The following is a 17,654-nucleotide window of genomic DNA, read 5'->3' as shown; positions in this document are numbered from 1 at the left end:
GAGGACATCCGTCCTTTAATACACGTACACTTTCTATTTACTTACCATTTAATAAATCCTCTGTCCATCTGTTTCAAATTGGATAACCCACATTTTTCCGCATTATATTCCATTTGCTATGTTTTTGTCCACTCATTAAGTCTCTTGTTTTGTACCTTCCTCACAACACAAATACCCATCTAGCTTTGTGAAATCTGCAAACTCGGAAATATTACATTAGGTCCCCACATCCAAATCATTGCTATATATTGTGAACAGCTTGGGCCTGAGTACTGATCCCTGCAGTATCCCATTTGTCATAGCCTGCCAGTGTGAGAATGACTTGTTTATTATTACTCTCCGTTTTCTGCCTATTAACCAATCCTTAACCCATGCCAATGTATTATTACCTCCTATCCCAAATACTTTAAGTTTGCTAACCAACCTCTTGTTGGGGACTTAGCAAAAGCCTTATCAATCCTGTAACATCCTCAAAAAGAGCTCCAACAAGTTTGCCAAACATGATTTTCATTCATAACCCATGTTGACTATGCCCCATTAGATTATTATTACCCAAGTGTCTATTTATCACATCCTTTATAATAGATTCTAGCACTTTCCCTAATAAGGATAACAGGTATGTAGTTCCCTGTTTTCTTTCTCCACTCCCTTCTTAAAAAGTGGAATGACACTTGCCACTTTCCAATCTGTACGGACCATTTCAGAATCTATAGAATTTTGGAAGATGATCACTAATGCATCCACTATTATAACTACTACTTTCAATACTAGGATGTTGATCATTTGGTCCTGGGGATCAAAATTCAAAATTTCTTCAATAAAACCTTCTTACTAATACAAATTTCTTCCAATTCTTCATTCTCTCTAGTTATGTGGATCTTTATTTCAGAGAGTTTTTGCATCATTAGTGAAAACAAACACAGTATCATTTAGTGTCTCTGTTCTCCGTTATAAATTCTCCTGACTGCCTGTAATGGACCCACATTTATCTTAGCCGACTGTTTCCTTTTATCCACTTATAGAAGCTTTTACAGTCCATTTTATGTTTATTATTAGTTTAATTGCATATTCTACCCTCTCTTTTCTAAAATCCTCCCAGTACTCAGATTTCGTCCTATCTCTGACAAATTTATAGGTCTTTTCTCTTAATTTTATACAATCCTTAACTTCTTTGTTAGCTACTGGCTGACTTTTCTTTTTGGATCTTTGTGCTTTAAAGGAATGTATACCTTTTGTAAACTGTTCTTTCAAGACTGTCCATTGTATATGCATGATCATTTTCCAAATCCATCTCAACCAATTTGTTCCTCACACCTTCAATTACATGCTCTGGCTTCAGATTGAACTAACTTGCTTTCAAACACAATATAAAATTCTATCATATTGTGTTAACTCACCTCTAAAGGTTCTTTTACAACTAAATTATTAATTAGCCTTTTTTGGTTATATAACATCAGATCTAAAATATGTACATAACATTACCATATCCCAGTGTTATACAGTGTTAGATAGACCAGCACACACACTAGTACCATACCTCAATGTTATACAGTGACACACCTATACATAACATTATCATACCACAGTGTTACACAATGACAGACTTGTACGTAACATTAACATATCCCAGTGTTATACTATGACAGACCAGTATACATCAATACCAAAGAACAAAGAGCAAAGAAATTTACTGCACAGAAAAAGGCCCTTCAGCCCTCCAAACCTGCATCGATCATGCTGCTTGACTTAACTAAAACCCCCTACGCTTCAACGGACCATATTCCTCTATTCCCATCTCATTCACGTACTTGTCAAGATGCCCCTTAAAAGTCGCTACCGTATCTGCTTCCACTACCTCCCCTGGCAACGAGTTCCAGGCACCCACCACTCTTGTGTAAAAAAAAATCTGCCTCGTACATCTCTTTTAAAACTTGCCCTATGCACGTTAAAGCTGTGCCCCTTAGTAACTGACTCTTCTACCCCAGGAAAAAACTTCTGACTATCCACTCTGTCCATGCCTCTCATAATCTTGTAGACTTCTATCAGGTCTCCCCTCAAATTTCATCGCTCCAGTGAGAACAGACCAAGTTTCTCCAACCTCTCCTCATAGCTAATGCCTTCCATACCAGGCAACATCCTGGTAAATCTTTTCTGTACCCTCTCCAAAGCCTCCACATCCTTCTGGTAGTGTGGCGACCAGAATTAAACACTATATTCCAAGTGGTCTCACTAAGATTCTATAAAGCGTCAACATGACTTGCCAATTTTTTAATTCAATGCCCCAGCCGAAGAAGTCAAGTATGTTGTATGCCTTCTTGACTACTGTTCCCACCTGCATTGCCACTTTCAGTGGCCTGTGTACCTGTACACCCAGATCTCTTTGCCTATCAATACTCCTAAGAGTTCTGCCATTTACTGTATATTTCCTATCTGTATTACACCTTCCAAGATGCATTACCTCACATTTGTCTGGATTAAACTCCATTTGCCATCTCTCCGCCCAAGTCTCCAACTGATCTATATCCTGCTGCATCCTCTGATGGTCCTCATCACTACCTTTGTGTTATGCACAAACTTAGTAATCAATTCAGTTACATTTTCCTCCAAATCATTTATATATATTACAAACAGCAAAGGTCCCAGCACTGATCCCCGAGGAACACCACTTGTCACAGTCCTCCATTCAGAAACACACCCTTCCACTGCTACCTTCTGTCTTCTTTGACCAAGCCAGTTTTGTATCCACTTTGCCAGCTCACCTCATGCGACTTCACCTTCTGCACCAGTCTGCCATGAGGGACCTTGTCAAAGGCCTTACTGAAGTCCATGTAGACAACATCCACTGCCCTATCCTCAACAATCATCTTCATCCTCGGTATTATGCAGCGACAGAGCTTCCACACCTTACCTGCAGTTCATAAACTCGCACCAGTTTATCCAAACAGGCTGTCACCATCACCTTACCCAGGATGTTTACGACAGTGACGGCGTGGCTGTGACCTTTATAGATCCGCACTAGCTCTCCGGTCTGGGAAAAGAAAGGGCAAGAGATCGTCGGTTTATTTCATAACGCAACCCAAACAGAACAATCTCCAATCAACAAATGAACATTTGAAGCCAATGTTCAATAAATGAGCAGTACATCTACATGGACATTTTGTCCTGACTTCTGATGGATCACAACATGTCAGCCCAGCAGTGTTTCTTCTCAGATGTGTCAAAATGAACTAGTCTTGGCAGGATACAGAAAGATCCACATTCTCAATGAACATTCACACACAAGCAGAACACTCAATGCCAGCTGTGGTTCAAGTTTCTTGGCACAAACTTAGATTATATAGAAATAAAAAATTTACCCCACGAACCAAGTAATTCATTCATGGGTGGCACTGGCTGGGCCGGTATTTATTGTCCATCCCTAATTTCCCCCCCAATCCGAATGGGTTACTAAGACATTTCAGAGGGCATTTCAAGAGTCAACCACATTGCTGTGGGTCTGGAGTCCCACGTAGGCCAGACCAAAAAAGGACAGCAGATTTGCTTCCTGAAAGGATACTAGTGAACCAGGTGACTTTTTAAGGACAGTAGACAATGGTTTCATGGTCTCCTGACTTTTAATTTCATATTTTTAATTCAGTTCATCCTGTCTGCCAGTGGAAAACAGCCTCTCCAGCTGTATGCCATTTTCCACCTTTTAGATTCTATTCCTTTAGGTTACAGCATTTTCATATGCATGTCAAATCATTTTATAAACGCACCGCCTGTGACCTCTACCATCATTTTGGACAGTGAGTTCCAGACCACCACAAACTGCTGGTTAAAAATTTATACAACTCCTCTCTAATCCTTCCAGCAATTCCTTAAAACGTCCCATGGTTTTTGAACTCTCTACTGGAAATGAGTCCTTCCATCTAGGCCCCTCATCATTTCTAACAATCCCAGCCCTTTAAACCAACACTTTCCTTTCCCACCATTCATTAAATATTTCTGTGTCTTGTTTGGATTTCCCACATATATTAGCTCATAATTCTCTGGATTGAATTCCATTTGTCACTTTTCTGCCTACTTGATCAGTCCACTGATATCTTCTAGAAGTTCTTTGCTTTCTTCTTTCAAACACTGGGCCCATCAGCAAACTTCTTAATCAAGCCCTCTACATTTAAGTATAAATCATTGATTATCAAAGGCGGCATGGTGGCACTATGGTTAACATTGCTGCCTCACAGCATCAGGCACCCAGGTTCAATTCTGGCCCTGGATCACTGTGTGGCGTTTGTATGTTCTCCCTTTGTTTGCGTGGGTTTGCTCCGAAGATGCGCAGGTTAGGTGGATTGGCCAAGTTAAATCGCCCCTTAGTATCCAAGATATGTAGGTTAGGGGGATTAGCAGGGTAAATACATGGGGTTATGGGGATAGAAGATGCTCTGTTGGAGAGTCAGTGCATTCACGATGGACAAATGGCCTCCTTCTGCACTATATGGATTTTATGTACCACAAACAGCAAGGGAGCACACATTGAGATGGACATTGAGTAATTAGGAAGGCTGATGAAATGTTGTCAGTTGTGAGGGGAATTGAATACAAGAGCGTGCAAGTTATGTTTTAGGTATACTGGGCATTGGTGAGACAGCACCTGGAGAACTGCATACAGTGTTGGCCTCCTTATTTAAGGAAGGATGTAAATGTGTTGGATGCAGTTTAGAGAAGGTTTGCTAAACTAATACCTGAAATGGGCAGGTTGTCTTCTGTGGAAAGGCTGGAGTTTAGATTAGTAAGCAGCAACTTGACTGAAAAACATAATATCCTGAGAGTCTGGACAAGGTTAATGTGGAGAGGATGTTTCCTCTTTGGAGAGGAAGTAGAAATGAGGGTCACTGTTTAAAAATAAATGGTCACCCATTTAAGACAGTTAAGGATAACATTTTCTTTCTCAGAGGGTTGTGAGTCTTTGGAATACTCTTCCCCAAAAGGTGGCAATGGAAGCAGAATCTTTGAATATTTTAAGGTAGTGGTGGATAGATTCTTCATAAGTAAGGGGTGAAAGATGACCTTATTGAATGGGAGAACAGGCTGGAAGGGTTGAGAGGCCTAGTCCTGCTTTTGTGATATTGATTGAGGGATAAATATTTTCTAAGACACTGAGGGTAGCTCCCCTGTGCTTCAAAACAGTGCCATGGGATCTATTACATCTCTGAGGAGGCAGATGGGCCTCAGTTTAATGCCTCAACTGAGATATATATCAGAAATGTAGATTATTTCAACTACAATCTCGGATTAAATTTGGTCACATGCCTTTGCTAGTTCTGGGCTGCCAAGTTAATTTATATCACTGTTGCCGGCTACCATCTGCTAACTCAGTGGATGCTGGAAGTCAATCTGAAATTGCCTACTCTGTACAACTCCGATCTGACTGCTCATTAACCCAATGTCGCAGTGCATGTTACCAACCTAACCAACATCTCCAAACAAGCTCATTAACTTGGGCACTGGGAATTAATCCAACGAGTCAAAGAGATCTTGAGAAACCACAAAGCAAATAATACGTTACCTGCTTATCAAGCAACCTGGATGAGGTTAGTTTGAAACACAAAATAAACACATTAAGGAATGAGTATTTGAATTACAAACAACACTTACATGGATGTTGTGAGCATGTACAGACTGGTCACTGGAACCGCTGAAAACCAAGTCATTTATCACCTGAAAACACAAAAAAGGTCACTTCCATCTCCAGTGACATGTAGCCCTAACACCCACCTGCACATACTCACTGCACTCCAGAGTCCAATCAGACAGCACCATCCAGCTCCTGTCTCTGGCCAGATACACCCAGAGGGCACCATTCACATTCCTGTCATCAGCCAGATAACAACATCCACACTCCCATCTCCAGCCAGACACATCCAGAGGGCACCATCCACACTCCCACCTCAAGCCAGGCACCAGCCACATTCCCATCTCCAGGCATACATGCACAGCACTTTCCTCACTCTTCCTGTCACACATGAACACAGCACCTGTTTCCTGACAACACAAGGAACTCCAAGCTCTTCTCTCTCTCATACCCTAGGCTCCAACATTTTGCCAGCTGTACCTTCATGCACAGGACGGTCTTGGTGTGACCTTCCAATGTCCTGAGCAATAATCCGTTCCTGGCATCGCGAACACTGATGGTGCAATCGTATGATCCGACTAGTAGCAGTCTGCGTGATCCCTCCTGTGCTGTTGCCAAACAGCTGACCGCTCGTGGACTGTGACAGTCAAACATGTCCAGCTGCTTATTACTCTGAGAAAAGAGAAACGGGACAAAACATTCAGAGCATCCCGTACACATCACATTGGAAAGTAACGATCACTGCTCACGTTAACCAAATTATACAAGCACAGATACAGACCACTCAGCCCATCAAGTGTGCCCTGTATGTTTCTCCCCGGGGGTCACTAATCCTGCTTATTTACCAATCCTTTATTATTCCCCATTCTTAATAGCTGTCTACATACTGGGAATTGCCAGAGGTGCAGGGCAATGCACTGGTGGAAGAAGTGAAGATTATAAATGAGATAATTTTGAGAATGAGAATTAAGGGGTGAATGGAATTGGGAACTTAAACAGGAGTTAAGAAAGGTCAATAAAGGTGGTGATACTAATGGACAAGGCTGTGAAAGAGACAATTAAATCTCTGCAGCCGGAGGTGTAGAGTACAGAAACAAGGAAACAACTTAAAAGCTTGTACAAGATCACTCTGGACATAGTTGGAGTGAGATGTGTAGTTTTGTGTCCCCACTGAAAGATGTACTAAATTCTGCTCAGATCACTGTTTAAGAATGCTAACTCTTTTTGCCTAACTCCATATAATGTTTACCTAATTCAGGCTTCTCTGTGCGATGCTTCACAAGGTAATTCTCTTTCTGATCTATTTCTATTCATCAGAATAACTTAACCTACCCACTTCCTTAGTCTGTGTTTTGTCACAGAGCTCATGGACAATAAAGAAATGATAAACATAATGGGCTGAATGGCCTTCCTGTGCCATAACCTTTATGATCTTAAGATAGATAAATTGCCAAAATCTGAGTTTCGATCACAGGATAATTTTCCAAATCTCCAGGCTGGAGTTCTGCCTTTAGATTGGAAATTTTCAAATGTCATTCCATTCTTTTGGAGCAAAAAACACAGGGGAATTCTAGACATGTCAGTTTCATTCAGTTATATTTAGTTTATTTTAGTTATTTTTAATTTGGGCAGCATGGTGGCACAGTGGCACTCAGGATCTGGCCTTTATTTCAAAGGGAATGGAATACAAAAATAAGGAAGTTTTGCTAAACCTATACAGGACATTAATTAGGCCACAGCTGGAATACAGCGAACAGTTTTGGCTCCCTTATCTTAGGAAAGATATAACGGTATTGGAGGCAGTCAGAGACAGTTCAGTCAGTTGATCCCAGATACAAGAAGTTGAGCAGGTTGGGCCAATACTCACTGGGGTTCAGAAGAATTAGAGGTGACCTTATTGAGACATACAAGATTCTTGGGGAGCTTGACAGGATACATGTCTCTCCGTGTGGAAGAGTCTGGAACTAGAGGGCATAATCTCTAAGGGGTTGTCCATTTATGACGGAGACAAGGAGTAATTTCTTCTCTCATAGGATAGTGAATCTGTGGAATTCTTTACCGCAGAGGGCTGTAGAGGCTGGGTTAGATATATTCAAGGCTGAGATTGACAGATTTTTAATCAGTAAGTAAATTAAGCTTATGAGGATAAGACAGGAAGGTGGAGTTGAGGATCATCATATCAGATCCGTATTGCTCTCACTGAATGGCATAGACTTGATGGGTTGAATGGTCTATTTCTGCTCCTATGTCTTGTAGTCTTACAATATGCTTTTTTTTCTTTCTGCCAAAATGAGCAATTTCACATTTTCCTACTTTATGCTCCATGAGAGAGCATCACTTAACCATCTATATCTTTTTGTAGCCTTATGTCCCCTTCACAACGTACTTTCCTACTTACCTTTATGTCGTCAGCAAATTTGGCAATCATCCCTTCATCCAAGTCATTTCAAGAGATTGTAAACATTTGCGGCCTCAGCACTGATCCTTGGGGCATAGCACTCATCACATTTTGCCAACTGATAAAAGATCCATTTATGCCTACTGTTTCCTGTTAGCTAGCCAATCTTCTATCCACATCAATATGTTACCCCTATACCACAAGCCTTTATTTTTCACAATAACATCTGATGTGCCACTTTATCAAATGCCTTCAGAAAATCTAAGCACAGTACATCCACCAGTTCTCCTTTACCCACAGCACATTATTTCCTCAAAGCACTCCAATAAGTTGGTTAAACATGATTTCCTTTTCCCAAAATCATGTTGAGTCTGCCTGATTACCTTGACGTTATTATCCAAGAGTGCTGCTATAACTTCTCTATAGTTTGCTAATGAGACAAATCTAGGTGGGAGTGTAAGTTGCAAGGAAGACATAAAGGTACGAGAGATATGGACGAATTAAGAAGCAATAAATTGGCAGATCGACTATGATGTGGGGGCGTGTGAGGTAATAAGAAATGAGAAGTCTTTTTATAATTGTATGGGGAAGCCACATCTGAAATACTGTGTTCTGTTTTGGTCTCCATTTCTAAAAGACATACTTGCATTAGGACAGTACAGCAAATATTCACTGATTAATTTCTGAGGGGACTGTCGTATGATGAGAGGCTGAATAAATTGGGTCTATCACCTTCAGGGTTCGAAAGAATGAGAAGTGATCTTTTTGAAACATGCCTTTAAGGCCGACAAAGGCAGTTTTGCTCAGTGAACCAAGGGATATGGGGAGTTGGAAAGTGGAGTTAAAGTTATGATCGTATTGAATGGAAAAGCAGGCTCAGGAGGCTCCATGATCTTCTACAACTTATGTTTTTAAGCATTAGGAAGAATGAAGCTATCAACTATGGTTACAGCCACACTTTGAACAACAGCTCCATCTCCCTCCTCAGTCTCTGTCTTGGGTTGAATCAGATTGTTTGCAACCTGTGTCCTGTTTCACAAGCTGAGCTTCTGATCCCACATCATATCCATTACTTCGACTCCTCTCCATCCTGCCTCAGTTTATCTACCTCTGAAATCTTTATCCATGCTTTTGTTAGTTCTAAATTCAATTATTCCAATACTCTGCTAGCTGGCTTCCAACATACCATAAGTTTTGCTTGTTAAAAATACCAATGTTTACATCCTATCCCAAACCACCATGACCAAATTGGTTCCCACTTCACTTGAAACACTCATTTTAAGATTATTGTTCTTGTGTTCTAATCTGATTATGGCCATGCCCTTGCTCTTCCCTATAATCTCCTCCAGCCCTGTAATTCATCATTTACCCAATTCTTGCCTCTTGTGCAAGGACCTTTGCCCCACCACTGAGAGCAGGGCTTCTATTATCTCAACCTCCTACTTTTGAATGCCCGCATTTCATCCACTTCTTCACTTCCTCTCCTCAAATACCTTTTTTTACCCAACTTTTGGTTACCTGTCTGTCCCTCTCCCTCAGTGCTGGTTCTCCTACTCCATTGTGAGGCACCCTAGTGGGATGGGGTGGAGTGAATTTGCTATACTAAATATGCTAAATAAATTCAATATGCAGATGGAGAGTATATTTAGTAATACATATGCCATAATGATGATATGGAACAGATAGTGCAATCAGAGGATCATTCTTTGTAAAACCAATGTCTCCAAGGAACTTTTTCGTCGTCCTGGGAAATCTCTGTTCCTAGCCTGAGCCTTATCATAGAATGGTTACAGCACAGGAGGCCATTCAGTCCTTCATGCCCATGCTGGCTCTCTGCAAGAGGAACTCAGACCTGTAATCCTGAAAATTTTTCGGGTGTTTATTTGACTCCCTTTTGAAAGTTTATTTAACTCCCTTTTTAAATCTGTTTCTCACATGATCTAGGACAACACATTCCAGGTCCTAACCCTCACTGCATAAAACCCTTTTTCCTCACGTCACCTTTGGTTCTGATACCAATTAACTTAAATAGGTCTCTAGTTCTTGACCCATCCTCTAAAAAGAGCAGTTTCAATTCAGCTCAGACCCATCGTGATTTAGAACACATCTATCAAATTTCCCCTCAATCTTCCCATCGTTGAGAGGACAACCCAAATTTGATAGAATCCCTACAGGGCAGAAAGCCATTCAGCCCAATGATTCTCTGACAGAGTATCTTATCGAGGTCCTCTACCCCACCCTATCCTGGTAACCCACACATTTATCATGGCTAATCCACTTAACCTACACATCTTTGGTCACTAAGGGGCAATTCAACATGGCCAATCCACCTAACCTGAACATCTTTGGACTGCAAGAGGAAACTGGAGTGCCCAGAGGAAACCCACACAGACATGGGGAGAATGTGCAAACTCCACGTGCAAACTGCTGTGAGACAGCAATGCTGACCACTGTGCCCCCCTTCAATCTATGTACGTGACTGAAGGTCTTTATCACTGCAACCATTTTCATGATCTTTTTCTGCCACCTTATATTTATTTAAGGTCTTTATCAAAGCAAAGCACTTCACAGTACACTAGTGTAATCAGACAAAGATTGACACCAGCCAAAAAGGGGATATTAGGAGAGGTGACCAAGAGCCTGATCGAGATATGGTTTTAAGGAGTGTTTCAGAGGAGGAAAGCAAGGTTGAGAGTCAGAGAGGTTTATGGAGGGAATTTTAGAGCTTTGGAGTGAGGTAATTGTCAGTATGACAGCCAATTATGGAGTGGTTAGAATTGCGGATGCACCATTGGCTTGGAATGGAGAACACAGATGAGGCTTGTGGATCTGGAATTAAAGACAGCAAAGACACAGAGGGATTTGAAAACAAGGATGATGATTATAAATCACTCATTATCAGAATGAAGGCAAAAGTAGGTCAGTGAACACAGAGGTAATGAATAAAAGAGGACGTGATGCAAGTCATGATATTAAACATAATAAGGAGCAGATCATGGAGCCCCTTGAGCCTGCTTTTGGATTAGCATGGTTTGGGTTAGTTCAAGTTTATAGTGGGTGGGATAAGCAGGAATTGGCTCAGAGAACAAGAGGATATGTGGGAAAATGCAGCTGAAAGATATATTGGGGAGTTTGGCAACAGTACATACCTTAGTGCTGTAGGAAAACACAATGCCATTAGCCAGCCCGATGTATAGGATACGCCATCGACAGTGCAAACTCAGCACCCGGTCTGACAACGTGAACTGGTCCAGCTGCATCTTGGTCTGTTCAAAATAAAAGCAAAGTGTTCAAGAAAGGACCTGGAGGTTCGGTAATTGCAGCGAGGCTAAGTTCCATACAGACTGGGCATGAGTTCGCAAAGAAGGGACCTCCCCAATCTGACATAACCTGCACCACTATGTCTGGACTCATGAATTTCATCATTGCTCCCTCACCTCATACCCAGCAGCTGGTGATCTTTCATCACGGAATGGGACATCCTGATCCTGACATCCTCAGTAACAGGAAGGTGCCAGTTACCTTTGCTCAGAGCAAGGCACAGGAGACAGTTAGAGGTCCTGCCTCATTCTGGGTGCACGACGGTTTCAAACAATCAATCTGAACATTTTGGATCCAATTTCATCCAATTTCAAATCAAGACTCTGTTTGCATATACTACGCTTGTATTCCGTTGAGTATAAACGATTAAGAGGTGATCTAATTCAAGGATCAAAGATGATTAAACTGTTTCCTCCGGTGGGGGAGTCCAGAACAAAGGGACATAACCTTAGGATTAGATCATTCAGAATGATGCCAAGAAGTTCCTTCTTGCAAATAAAAAGCTGGTGGTTATCTGAAAAGGTCAGAACTGATAAACTGATATTGGTAGAGCTTTGTGCAACATGGAAGGATTTGGGTTTACAGTGTCGGCAAATGGAGGTTGGAGTACTAATCAAACATGAGCTAATTAGACAGGTGAACAGGTGATGGTCTGAATAACAGACTCATGTTGGATTGTAATCACCTTGAGGAGCTGAACTTCTATTCTATATATTCTTTTGAAGTTAATAATAGACTTGAAGGATTGATAATGTGTTACTCTGACCCACCTTGACATCGTAGCGTCGCACAGTGTGGTCGCTGGACCCTGTGTACAGACACACTGACTTCCTTTGAAGGTGGACAATCAGTAAGCAGTTCACCTTTGTACTGTGGCCCTCGAAGGTACCAACACATTTCCGATTCTGAAATAGTACAACACAACAGTGTCAAATTCTTTAGGAGGACAGATAACTGAGGTGCAAAAGGACATGGAAGGATGGGAACACGTCATATCCTATATAATGCTGAAATGTGAAATAATCTGAAGAAAAATTCCCAACATTGACTGGCCATGAATCTTGATCAGCTTCCAGGCTAACATGTCATGTCAGTTCCTAAGCCCATAGAAGCATAGAGAGTTTACAACAGACAGCCATTCAGTCCATTGTGTCTGTGACAGTTCTCAGTTCAAGCAATCATTGTGGTCCACATTATCTCCAGAGTTCTTGATTATTTTGTGTCTCAACTATTTATCCAATTTTCACTTAACAGATGCAATGATGTTCATCAAACACTGTGCGGCAAAAGCATTCCAAGCTCCAACAATCCTGTGTGTAAATACATCAATTCCGCCGGTGCTGTGATAAATTCTAAGCCAAGACTAGATAGCTAGCCTGGGTGATAAAGCATAATCTCTACATCCTTTGACTTTTTATTTATTTAGGGTCACACTACAAACATACGCCACCAAATCCAACACTAGTTTCCCTGTTTATTATACTTAAATGACCATTTTCTCCTGAGCAGATAGGTCACTTTGTCCTCCATAGTCATAGAAACCTAGCTCACAGAAGGGTACCATCATGCCACTTTTAATTTCTTGAAGAGCAGTTGCATTGGGCTCAAGTGAGTCCCCAGTTAATACCCACCATCTAAATACAATTAAATATTCAATTAAGATACAACTTAAGATCTTTGACCAGATCCCTTAGCATTTTGGTAAGATCTAGTTAGGGACCAGTAACGTTTTGTTTATAGTAGACAAAATTTGAGATTCAAGATGCTTGCAAATAGAATAAAGCCACAAAATTCCATGTGTTTTGAAGAAAATAAACTTTACAACTTAGAACATCTATCATCTATCAGTCAGGGTTGATGTGAGGGTACTTGTGGATTAACAAGCCAACAGTGATCAAACACACCACACTGCACAACAGGGCGGGAATGTGGAACTGAGATCAGCCATGATCTTATTGAATGGCGGGGCAGGCTCAAAGGGCTAGATGGCCTACTCCTGCTCCTATTTCTTATGTTCTTAAATGCGAAGTACAATCAAAGCAGATTCCACCAACTATCCAAAACTGTCACAATCCTATTTAACTCTTGATCAAAGGTCCTTTGAAGGAGAATAACCCAGCTTCTTCAACCACATCTTGGAGCTAAAATCCTTCATGTAGCCTGCAACCTCAGTCAGGCACAATGTATTACTGTGAACCTGTTCTGCACAGTCAAAAGCAAGCATTTATGTCCATAATGGAGAATGCACAACACTATAGGGGAAAATCCTAAAACATCGGCAAGGAGAATCCCATGTAACAAAAAGATGAAATAATTGGTCAGTCCTCAGTCTAAAAACAGACAGCCCATTGAAATCTTTTCGAATAGCTCTTACCACCAGATTATGGACGCGGACAGTTTTATCAGCAGAGCAGGTGTAGAGCTGACCATTGTATATCAGCAGGGAATTCACAGCTGCCTGGTGACTCTCGAAGGTTCCCTCGGTGGGATCTTCTTCCACCACGCCATCTGAAGACACCTCTAAGAAGACAGGCGTATCAACAGTTACATTGAGAAACAATATAGAATCAATACATGTCTGCATGTCAAATTCATCACAATTAAACTAATCAAGCCTCCCACTTTTTAATCAATTCATGGACCTGGGCAGAGGTAACCACATTCCAGCATGAAAATCTATCTGTTGCGGGGAGGGAGAGGGGTGTTTTGGGGGTGGAGGAGGAGTGAGGACGCAGAGGGAGAGCAGAGCTAGAGGGTCCTCAAATTAAACATTGGATTTGATACCTGATGTGTTCCTTGATCCCTTCAACGATGATCCAGGAGTCTGTGTCTCAGCCACACTGTTCAAAATCAAGAAAACAAACATGGAATATCGGTCTGGAGGACACATACTATCACAGCTTTACACAGAACATAGTGTAGAGATGAGCACACTTGCCTCAGAGTTTGAACATTAAGGTTTCAAGTCCTAATCAGAGACTTGAACATACAATCCACATTCCAGTACAGTACTGAGAAAAGTACAGAGTTGCAGGATTTTAGTGTGTGTTACAAACAAATGAATGAGGAGTAGGTCGTTTGGTCCCTCGCGCCTGCTCCATTATTCAATAAGATCATGGCTGATCCAATGGTGGCTTTAATTCCACATTCTGCCTAACTGCGATAACTTTCAACTCCCTTGTTATTCAGGTTACCTCCCTGTGCCTTAAAAACTGCCAATGACTCCTGTGTCAACTATTCTTTGGACAAGAGTTCCTAAGATACGTCTGACTCTGAAGAAGGGTCATCCAGACTCAAAACATTTGCTCTATTCTCTCTCCACAGATGCTGTCAGACCTGCTGAGATTTTCCAGCATTTTTCTGTTTTTGTTGTGTGCTTGTGTGACATTAGTCTGTGACTGGTGACTTATGATGTGAATTAACCTGGTGTTGAGCTACTTACTGGTGACTTAACCAGAGGATCACCATACTCTGTACCACTATAGCAAAACATCCCTATTTTTATATTCTATTCTCCTTGCAATTAATGACAACATTCAGTTTGCTTTCCTGTCTGCTTATTGTGACTGATGTGATTAACCAGGACACACAGATCCCTCTGAAACAGAGTTCCGCAATCTTTCTCCACTTAAATAAAATGCTGCTTTTCTATTTTTTTTTTACTAAAGTGGACAAGTTCACATTTCCTCACATTATACTCCATAAGAACTAGGAGCAAGAATAGGCCATTTGGCCCCTCACGCTTGTTCCACTATTCAATAAGATCATGGCTGAACTTTTTATGGACTCAACTCCTCTTACCCACCTGCTCACTATAACCCTTAATTTCTTTACTGTTCAAAAATTCAATGAGGTAGCCTCAACTGCTTCACTAGGCAGGGAATTCCACACATTCACAAGAAGTTCCTCCTCAACTCAGTCCTAAATCTGCTACCCCTCATTTTGAGGCGATGCTCCTCTAGTTCTAGTTTTGCTCACCAGTGGAAACAGCCTCCCTGCTTCTAGCTTATCTATTCCATTCATAATTTTATGTATTTCTACAAGGTCCCCCCTCATTCTTCTAAATTCTAATGAGTATAGTCCCAGTTTACTCAGTCTCGCCTCATAGCCAACCCTCTCAATTCCAGAATCAACCCAGTGAATTCTCCTCTGAATCCCCTCCAGTGCTAGTATATTCTTTCTTAAGTAAGGAGACCAAAACTGTACACAGTACTCCAGGTGTGGCCTCACCAGTACCTTATACAGCTGCAACATAACCTCACTGTTTTTAAACTCCATCCTTCTAGCAATGAAGGACAAAATTTCCATTTGCCTTCTTAATTACCTGCTGCACCACAAGCCAACTTTTTGTGAATCATGCAGAAGGACACTCAGGTCCCTCTGCACAGCAGCATGCTGCAATATTTTAATATTTAAATGATAATCCATTTTGCTGTTATTCCTGCCAAAGTTGATGACCTCACATTTACTAACATTATCCTCCATCTACTAGACCTTTGTCCACTCACTTACACTATCTATATCCCTCTGCAGACTTTGTGTCCTCTGCACACTTTGCTCTGCCGTTCATCTTAGTGTTATATGAGAATTCTGACACACTACATTTGATCCCCAACTCCAAATCATCTATGTAAATTGTAAACAATTGCAGTCCCAACACTGATCCTTGAGGCACACTGCTACTCACTGATCACCAACCAGAAAAACACCTATTTATCCCCATCTGTCACATTTTTGCCAACTCACAACCTATCTCCTTTGCAGACACACCTTATGCCCTCTTCACCAGTTACTTTCCCACCTATCTTTGTGACACCAGCAAATTTAGCAACCATACATTTGATTCCTAGAACATAAGAAATAGGAGCAGGAGTAGGCCATCTAGCCCTTCGAGCCTGCCCCGCCATTCAATAAGATCATGGCTGATCTGAAGTGGCTCAGTTCCACTTTCCCACTTTCTCCCCATAACCCTTAATCCCCTTGCCTACCAAAAACCTTTCTATCCGCGTCTTAAATATATTTAGCGAAGTAGCCTCCACCACTTCAATGGGCACAGAATTCCAGAGATTCACCACCCTTTGACTGAAGAAGTTCCTCCACATCCTATCCATCCCTTTCATCATCTTAAACGTCTCAATAAGATCCCCCCCCATCCTTCTAAACTCTAACGAGTACAAGCCCAGTCTATTCAGCCTCTTTTCATAGCTCAATCCCCTCAACTCCGGTATCAGCCTAGTGAACCTCCTCTGCACTCCCTCCAAGGCCAAAATATCCTTGCGCAAGTGCAGCGACCAAAACTGCACACAGTACTCCAGCTGTGCCCTCACCAGTGCCCTGTACTGTTGCAGCAAGACCTCCCTACTTTTATATTCAATCCCCCTCGCTATGAAGGCCAGCATCCCATTTGCCTTCCTGACCACCTGCTGCACCTGTAGGCTGGGTTTTTGCGACTCATTCACAAGGACCCCCAGGTCCCTCTGCACCGTAGCATGCTGCAGCTTTTCGCCCTGCAAGTAGTAGTCCTTCCTACTATTATTCCTACCAAAGTGGATAACCTCACACTTGCCAACATTGTATTCCATCTGCCAGATCCTCGCCCACTCGCTCAGCCTATCCAGATCCCTCTGCAGACTTTCTACACCCTCTGCACAATTTGCTGTTCCACTTATCTTTGCGTCATCAGCAAATTTCGACACCTTACACTTGGCTCCCTCCTCCAGATCATCTATATAAATGGTAAATAGCTGAGGCCCCAGCACCGATCCCTGTGGCACTCCACTAGTCACCAACCGCCAATCCGAATAGCACCCATTGACACCCACTCTCTGCCTCCTATTTGACAGCCAATCCCCTATCCATGCTAACACCTTACCCCCAACTCCATGCCCCCTAACCTTCTGTAACAACCTTCATCTAAGTCAATGATGTTAATTGTAAATATCGAAGACCAGCACTGATCCCTGTAGCATTCACCAGCATAAAAAGAACCAAATTACGCCTACTTTCTTCCTATTGGATAACCAATCCTCTATTCATGCTAATATGTTATCCCCTGTACCTTGAGCTCTTTATTTGCATGATTATCTTTGATTTGACATCTTGTCAAATGCCTTGTGGATATCTAAGTGAAGCAAATCTGCAGGTTCCCCTTTATCCACCTTACTTGTTACTTCATCAAAGGGCTCCAAAAATTAGTCAAATATGCTGTCCCTTTTCCAAACCCATGTTGACACAGATTTTCTAAGTGCTCTGCTATAATCTCCTCAATAATAGATTCCAGCAATTTCATGACAATGGATAAACTAACTGACCTGGTTTTCT

At 41.7% G+C, this 17,654-nt stretch overlaps 1 protein-coding gene across 1 annotated transcript in view; it reads right to left on the bottom strand.

Moving 5' to 3' along the window:
• The window catches only part of znf106a (zinc finger protein 106a), a 62,611-nt gene that overhangs the window by 8,024 nt on the left and 36,933 nt on the right, over positions 1-17,654 (bottom strand). The window contains exons 11-17 of the mRNA XM_080202958.1: positions 14,118-14,173; positions 13,708-13,853; positions 12,104-12,238; positions 11,162-11,278; positions 6,095-6,286; positions 5,638-5,700; positions 2,909-3,028 (exon numbers count right to left, since the gene is read on the bottom strand). Of these exons, the coding sequence (XP_080059084.1) occupies positions 2,909-3,028; positions 5,638-5,700; positions 6,095-6,286; positions 11,162-11,278; positions 12,104-12,238; positions 13,708-13,853; positions 14,118-14,173 (829 nt within the window). The remainder of the gene's footprint in view (positions 1-2,908; positions 3,029-5,637; positions 5,701-6,094; positions 6,287-11,161; positions 11,279-12,103; positions 12,239-13,707; positions 13,854-14,117; positions 14,174-17,654) is intronic.

The sequence above is a fragment of the Carcharhinus amblyrhynchos genome, chromosome 14 (genome assembly GCF_965287045.1).
Source record: "Carcharhinus amblyrhynchos chromosome 14, sCarAmb.v2.hapA, whole genome shotgun sequence".
Lineage (NCBI taxonomy): Eukaryota > Metazoa > Chordata > Chondrichthyes > Carcharhiniformes > Carcharhinidae > Carcharhinus > Carcharhinus amblyrhynchos.
The sequence above is the reverse complement of the archived record's forward strand: the minus strand, read 5'-3'. Positions and strand labels throughout refer to the sequence as shown.